This window comes from Orcinus orca, chromosome 2 (genome assembly GCF_937001465.1).
Source record: "Orcinus orca chromosome 2, mOrcOrc1.1, whole genome shotgun sequence".
Classification (NCBI taxonomy): domain Eukaryota; kingdom Metazoa; phylum Chordata; class Mammalia; order Artiodactyla; family Delphinidae; genus Orcinus; species Orcinus orca.
In genome coordinates, this window is record NC_064560.1 from 79,817,272 (window position 1) to 79,825,907 (window position 8,636).

The following is an 8,636-nucleotide window of genomic DNA, read 5'->3' on the forward strand; positions in this document are numbered from 1 at the left end:
TATTGATTAACCATTTCTTCTTTTACCTGTTTTTGGAGGGGGTTGTTTAATTTGTGCTTGAAATAAATAGTACATGTTGCAAAATATGCGGCATGTGGGATCCTCCCAGACCGGGGCACGAACCCGTGTCCCCTGCATCGGCAGGCGGACTCCCAACCACTGTGCCACCAGGGAAGCCCTAGTATCTTTTTAAGAGTAAAGAAGCGTTATCTTTCCCTAAAAGGATAGTAGAGTATTAAGTTGTTTATTGAATAATTTTCAAAACCATCTAAGAAAACGTTTTGTTTGTTTTTAGGACACAAGATGATGAAACAGCCCAGCCCAAAGAAGTCCAGCAGAAGCAGGGCTCAGCCCACCAGGAATGGTTTACCAAATATTTTTCTTTCTAAACTTATCCTTAAACTGATCATAAAGTGGACATTTGAAACACATTTCTTTTGAAGCATCTGATTGAAGGAATGAACTAAAAAGCCAACCAACCAAATAACTTGCTTGTAATATGATTTACATACATAGCTAAAACAAATTCTTGCATTAACATTTCATACTGTTTCATTGTGACATTAAGATAAAACAAGCCAGTGTTATCAGAAAGTGCCCATAGGGAAATATTATTAATGTTACTGATGACCTACCCATGGTATTTCTAGTGTCCATAAGACTGCAATCCGCATTGTGGAATATCAGACTTTGTGATTTCCATGGTCTACTTTTAAAGCGGTTTCATTTTCCTAGGACACTGGTCATCTTCACTTGAAAAGTGTTTCTATGTAAATGATATAATTCCAAAATACACATGTAACCTCAATAGGTAGAGAAATAAAACAAAGCTCAAAATAACCAGGAAAGCCAATTTTAAAAAACCAAAGAAAACAAAACTGCTAGGAATGGACTATAGCAGACCTTGGCATACTCGGATCAAATATTTTGACTTCCTAGGTCCAGGACATGAAGATTATAGAGGGAATAACAGCTACCTCTAGGGGGCTTTTTGAAGTTTAAGCAAAATATGGGTAATAATACTAATCGTGAATTGGAATTAAGCCTTGCCAGGATTTTTCTGTGAATAACTGAGCCTCACCCCATCATACATCTCAACTTCAATGACTGTAGCATCAACTTGGTCATTTGTGATGGTTTCTAGATTATTCTTTGAAGTGAAAGATCTACTGAACCTCTAGTCTTGCCTCATGGTGCATTGCTTCCCCATTGCATGGATGCTCAGGAGATTAAAGGGAACTGGGAATGGCCATTCACAATGCTGACCTCGCTGTCAGTCCACGCTGAGCTATCTGACCCTCTGATGGAGCAGTGCAATTTGACAAGAGCCAGTACAACTTTTAATGGTCAAAATATGTTCTCAATCCTTTGGTGCTGGCCCAGTAAGTGGCCTATAAACAGTTGTCTCTTCTATGCACCATCAAATCTTTGCTCTTTGAATAAAACTTTATAAACAACTGGGCAATAAAAATGGTTGTGATTTGTACTGATTTTCCAAAGAAAGGTGAAATTAGATGAAGGCTGAACTTGGAAATAGGAAGCTCACATTAACCTCAGTCAGATCATCAATAAAACGTAGCTGCGGTGCTTTGTGACCACCTAGAGGAGCGGGACAGGGAGGGTGGGAGACGCAAGAGGGAAGAGACATGGGGACACATGCACATGCACAGCTGACTCACCCTGCTACAAAGCAGAAACCAACACACCACTGCAAAGCAACCACACTCCAATACAGATGTCAAAAATAATTAATTAGAATAAAATAAAAAAATAAAACGTAGCTGCTCATGCACTTATGTCATTTTGAGAGAAATGCAATTACAACTCAGACTCACAATTTAAAACTAAATTTACTACCTAATCAAAACATATGGCCTAATAACATAAATTTTTAAATATCACTTCTCCTACCCTCCCCCAAAAGTAAATGAACACTACACAAAATATAAACTCACCCCAAATGAAAGTCAACATTAAGGGGGCTTCCCTGGTGGTGCAGTGGTCGAGAGTCCGCCTGCCGATGTAGGGGACACGGGCCTGCGCCCCAGTCTGGGAAGATTCCACACGCCGCAGAGCGGCTGGGTCCGTGGCCTATGGCCGCTAAGCCTGCGCGTCCGGAGCCCGCGTTCCACAGCAGGAGAGGCCACAGCAGTGAGAGGGCCACGTACCACACACACACAAAAAAAGTCAACATTAAGGATACTGCTGGATTCCTATAGCACTAGTTACTGCAGTACAGTAACAGCTACTACACTAACCTATGAAATTATAATCCTCTTCCAACCTATTTACAAAATATCCTCATTCTGAGGTTCTGGAAGTGTTACATCGTTGCATTAGACTCCTCTTCTTTAGGTAGTTCAGTCTTGAAAAACAGCAAATTTACATATTTTTATATACTGCCACTGATGTGTAAATTATCATAAAAGGCCTTACAACCAAAATCCTCATCCTTTGATATGCAGATCAGATCATACAAGCTTTTCCCCTCAGATCATACAAAATAATCCAAAACTGGAAACAGAGAGACAAACACTCATACAAAAATAAAAATAATAAAAACAAGAAGCAAAAAACAAAAACATAAAAAGGAATCTGTAAACGGCATCATATTAACAGTCTTAAATTTTGCTAAAGACAATATACTTGGTTTACCAAAGCAATAAGCATTTTATAAAGTATTCCAGAAATAATGCTTATAAAAATAGGGGGAAATTTTTAGATGAGAGCGCAAAACTAAATCATCTCACTCTCTGGCAAAGAGTTCTCCCAAAATGTCATGTCTACAAGAAGTGATGTTTGGCAAAATTGTGTCTGGGCTGACTCAGCCACCAGCTCATGTTCAGGTGGCTTTTCCTCAGGTTTGCTTCAGCGGTGCAGGGATATTTGCAGATGCCTGCTCGAGGTAGGCCAGGGAACCCTGAAGGATGTCGGCTGGCTTTTTGTGCTGCATGTTGATGTCCTCCAGCTGCCAATGTCTCAGTTTTGTTAAGTGCTTCTGGACCAGAGCATCCTTTCTCTGTAATTCGTTCCTCAGTTCCGAGATGTCCAGTTCGAATTTCTTCCTGATCTGTACCATTGACATAATCCTGACTCACCAGAGAAGCAAAACAAGCCTCGAACGATGACTCCAACTCGTCCACCAAGGTACTGTTAGAAGTCCTCGGAACGCCTGGTGTGGCCTGAAGAAGCGAAGCCTGGGCCAAGAGGCCCGGCGGGAGTGGCGGCGGTCCCGGTGGCTGCCCGGAGAACATGCCTCCTAGCGAAGCCGCCATTTCTAAAAAATCTAACTTTTTTAATCTTGATCTTTTGTTAGCACTTTTATGAATTCATCAGTTTTCCATTAGAGTTCTGAAAATGCTTATTCATTCAGTTCAGCAGTATAGTCAGTTACCAGAAACCTGTACTTGTCAGAGTCTTTTCCATGAATTCCTTGAAGATGAAACAGTTTTGCAAAAGCATCAGAGTACACCCAGAACTGTCTGTAAATGACAAAAGACTTAAAAATGACCACGGTTAAAGATTTGATGAAAGTTCATAATAATGCAATTGACAAGGAAATTTAGTTATTTCTGAGATATACATTTTAAAGTAATAACTAGAATTATGACTTATAACATTATACCAGAACATATAAGATTTTTAGAAATTTCATGTAATGTCTGAAACATTTATATTAACATATTTCCATACAAATAACCCACAGAAAGTTGAGTATTAGTTGTTTTTTGTTCCCACTAGCAACATTTTTGCTTACTGTTTCCATGACATTATGCTCTCTGACCTAGAGAACCTAATTTATGAGGATGGAATGCTTCCATGAGGAGAAAAAACAGTGATATTCCCCTGAACTAGAAGTTAAGACTGCCACCTGGACACATTGGTCTCTTCATGACTCTTAATTAGGCAAGGAAGGGATTTGCTGTGCTGAATAGAGTGATTGATTTTAAGGTCAGAGAACTCATAGCTGAACATTAGTTAAAGCAGTAAAAACAGATTTATTCAATAATATTCTTATAAGGGAAAAGAGACCTCACTATAAAGCCTTGTTCAATCTCAAAAACAGCATGAGCAAGTGGGAATTTATATCCAAGGAGCCTGGTAGGGGTCGCTGTCTGGAAAATTACTAATAGGAAACATAAAACATAAAGGGGTATCTGGGTAAATCAAATGAACAGGATTCTTTCTGAAGACAGGCCACACTTATCGGTCATCACTTGGTAGATAATAGAAAATTAGAGAGCAAATTTGGTATCAAGACTGATTATACAAAGACAATGAGTGACTATTGTCAAACTGAATTAGCATAGTTCTTGCTAAGAATTTATAAGAGAATGCACAGATGAACCTAGGAGAGAGTTTAGGATGACTAGTTTTATCAAATAAAGAATTGTCAGTCCCCCACATTTTCAAGAAAATAAGAGACATTCTTTTTTCCTTTGGATAATACAAGTTCATTTCTTTCAGTCTTCTTTTGTTTGTTAAGGAACATCTGAATCATCTGTTGAGACCAGGTGGTAGAAGATATGTGCTTGGTGGTGTTACCTATCAGGCATTTAATGAAGGAAAGTTTCTATGAAAGTAAAGAAAACAAAATATTAATGTTACAAACCAAGTTTTTGATTCCAGAGTGCAGAAAGTCAAGAATATGTCTAAATGATTGGCTCAAAACAATTTTGGATAGTGGAGTGGAGAAAGCAGTGGCAATCCAATGGATTTCCTTGTTTGCAGTTTAAATGTCAGTGGTGATGGCAGCAGCTGTTATGGTGAAATTTCTGAGTGGCCCACACAAGTGTGGAAAAAGTAGTTGCCCGTACATAATCTGTTGTGATTATGTTCTTGATGTTCGTATCAAGTCATCTAGTGTCTACCTGCAGGGATTTAGGAAAAGTAAAAATTCAGTTGCAATAATTTCATGTCAGACAGCGGAAAAATTGGGAATATCAATTTGGAAAACTTTAGCCAGATATTGGAGGATCTGGAAAAAATTCAGAATTTGTGAAAAACTGGCAAAGCATGAAAGGAGGAACACACAAGTGGATACCACAGTCTCATATTGAAACAATTTTTCTCTCTAGATTCCACCATTTCTATCAAAAATAATCAAATGAGACAAATTTGTTTGCAAAATAGTCATGTCACTAAATTTGACTTCATTATTTACATAATGCAACAAGTTTAGTGACAGGCCTCATAATTCCTTGAAATTTTTTTGCTGAAACTTTTGATAAGTAATCTCAGATTGGTCTTTTCAAAGCCTCTTGAAGTTAAAAGGCACACCAAGCCCTTGTCACCGAATTTTTATTGCAATGCCTATGGATTTGGGTGATTTCCCGTTATTAAGGTCCCCAAAATATCCTGAGGTTCCTGGGTGTGCCAATAAGTTACCTTTCTTAGTGCATTGGAAGACAGGTGAAGGAGATCAGAATACATGACCCCAAAATATGCTGCATTGGCTAATGGATTATTCTGAGCTAAAGACGATCAAGGCCCAGGAGACTCAAGAAAAACTTTTACTTCTCCCTTAACTGTCTAAAAGAATTTAGATACGGGACCTGACTCGGAGAACTATTACCAGAGATAACTTTTATTTGAATGACCTATCTGTATGGCATGGAAATCATCTGATTATCAAACATCTGCTCTTACTGTCCAGTGAATTACCCTCCTCTACATTGAGTCTCCGGGTTCCTATCTCATTCCTTAGCTCACCATAGCATATAAGCCTCAATTTCCCAACTTATCCCTGGGTCTCATATTTTTATGAGGCTCTCATTGGTACAAAATTAAATTTGTTTTTCGGAGAGGAAGTCAAGATGGCAGAGGAGTAGGAGGTCATCTCCCCCCATAAACGCATCAAGAATACATCTAAAAATGGATACTTACCTGGTGACACAGTGGTTAAGACTCCACACTCCTTATGCACAGGTCCCAGCTTTGATCCCTGGTCAGGGAACTAGATCCCACATGCATGCCACAACTAACAGTTTGTATGCCACAACTAAGGAGCCCACGTGCCACAACTAAGACCTGGTGCAACCAAATGAATAAATAAATAAAAATTGAAAAATAATACATCTAAAAATGGAATAATTATCACAGAACCCTGGTTGAACACTAGCTGAGGACCTCAGAAATCTGAAAGGACAAGAAAGATTCCTGCATAACAAAGTAGGATAAAAGAAAGAAGAAGGGAAAAGGAAGAGGAGAGGAGCAGGACAGGACCCTGGGGGGCAAGCGGGGAGCTGAAAGGGAAGAGAGGTTCCCGCATCCGGGGAAACCCCCTCACCAGTGAGATCAGTTGGGACAGAAGGGGAGCTTGGGAGGCTATTGGCAGAGAGTTCAGTAACCAGTCTGTGGCAGGCAGGACAGAGTAAGACCTACACAGATGGTCCATGCTACAGCCCTGTGTGCCCCAGCCTGAGATATGTGTCCCCTGGTGTGGACGGGGGTGGGTGCTGGAAAGTGGGGTTTAGAAAGCAAACCCAAGGAGGGGACTGTTATTTGTGGGACTGCTATTGCACAGAGACAGCATAAGGGGATGGGAGCGAGGAAATCCACAGCTGGGAATGCTTGTGGAGAAAACCTGGACAGCCATAGAAAGGAAGCACCATTGTTGAGTGATGTACGAGGGGCAGGGCCATCATTGCAGCCTCTCACCCCACATGTTGTCCTCTGCCTCCCTGGGCACTAGGAAGGCTCCTGCTGGGGCCAGCTCTCTGGCGCAGCTGGCCGCCAGTTTCCCCCCATGAACCATCCCCACCAGGGCTCCCACAACACTGGCAGCTGCTGCCTTCTCCTCTGCACCCTGTCCTGGACTTGGTGGGCACTCTCGTGACCCAGTCTGCTGCCACCTTCACACGACCTCCTCACCAAGGCAGACTCCAGTGCTCCAGGACAGCCTTGGGAGCAGACCCTTGTGGGTGGCCCACACCCAGATGTGGGGCTGAAACTACTGCTGAGCCCCAGGGGCCATGCAACTAAGGAAGAAAATCTGAAATCTATCCTTTCAGCTGTGCAAACTGCAAATTGACACCCTCATGATTGGCTTTGTAAACTCAGCTCCTACAGAACATCTGAATGGACAGTGAGTGCTCCTGTAGCCAAGACAAGACATCTTCAGTGGTTGAAGACTCTGTGGACACATACACGTGGGGTTGGGCCAGGCCAGAGTCTGGGCTGGCCCCATAGCACCCACAGTGGGTCCAGATCCATGATTACTGCAATTCTGGGACCTGGCTTCAGTGGATCTATGCTGGTGGCCTGGTGAACACAACATCGGAGAGACACCAGGGCCAATTGTCAACATACCCACAGTTAAGGTGGGGCCAAGAGCAGTGCCAACAGCAGTGGAATCTGAGAGCTCACACAATGGGTGAAAGATGACACAACAGAGCACATTCACAGGTGAACAGCTCCAGAGGAAGAATACTCAGTGGCTTCCCTCCCAGTGGGAGTACTACAATCCTGCTTACCTCACACTGCAGATCAGAAACATAGCTAAGAAGCAGATCTGAGGGCCTGTATTACAACAACTAGGGGACCCCACCTCTGATAGGGTGGTGACAACCACAGAGCAAAGGGGAGGCCCTGCTCAATATCCAGTGCAAGCTCTTGTGGCCACAACATCAGTCATACCTCCTATCAAGAGGATAATGGCCAGTATACACTGAGGAAAGAGGTGGCAAACATCTATACTAAACACAGCCCTATGCTAAAAAATATTAAACCCATGCAGGCTACACAAGAATGTTCCCACATAAAAGTAGCCCTCCAAGACAGTCTGAGGGTGTGGCATCAGGAGGAAGGACCTGCAGAGCATTTAGCCTTGAAGATCAGTGGTGCTTGAGTGCAGGAGCTCCACAGGACTGGGGAAAACAGAGACTCCACTTGTGGAGGGTGCACATAAGGTCACATGTGCACTGGGACACAGCACAAAGCAGTACATCCATAGGAACCTGTGCTACATGTACCAAGGGGTCTACATCTATGAAGGGAAGGTGAAGGTGGATTATAGTTAACTGTGGGGGCAAGGACACTGGTAGCAAAAGCCCCAGGGAATATTGATTGGAGTGAGCTCTCCTGGAGGTACACATTTTGGAACCAAGGCTTAGTCCCACACAACACCTGCAGGCTCCAGTACTGGAAAGCCACAGACCAAACAACCAACAAGATAGGAACACAACCCCATCCATCAGAACATAGGCTGTCTAAAGTTGTACTGAGCTCACAGCCACCTCAAAACACACACCTTGACATGACTCTGCCCATCAGAGGGACAAGACACAACTCCACCCACTAGCGGGCAGGCACCAGTCTCTTCCACCAGAAAGCCTGCATAAGACCTTGGACCTAGCTCACCCACCAGAGGGCAGACACCAGAAGCAAGATAAACTACTATCCTGCAGCCTGTGGAAAGTAGACCACAAACACAGAAAGTTAGAAAAAAATGAGACAACGAGAAATATGTTGTAAATGAAGGAACAAGATAAAAATCACAAGAACAAATAAATGAAGAGGAGATAGGCAATATCTCTAAAAAAGAATTCAGAGTAATGATAGTAAAGATGATCCAAAATCTCAGGAAAAGAATGGAGGTACAGACAGAGAAGGTAAAAGAAATGTTTAATAAGGAG

General features: G+C 42.3%; 1 protein-coding gene across 1 annotated transcript; it reads right to left on the reverse strand.

The window, feature by feature from the left end:
* Nucleotides 1-477: 477 nt before the first annotated feature.
* Nucleotides 478-3,719, reverse strand: LOC117199007 (mediator of RNA polymerase II transcription subunit 28-like). The gene is given in 2 exon segments (XM_033417327.2): nucleotides 478-3,050; nucleotides 3,052-3,719. Coding segments are annotated over 2 exon segments (417 nt in total). The 5' UTR covers nucleotides 3,276-3,719; the 3' UTR covers nucleotides 478-2,857.
* Between the last annotated feature and the right edge of the window lie 4,917 nt (nucleotides 3,720-8,636).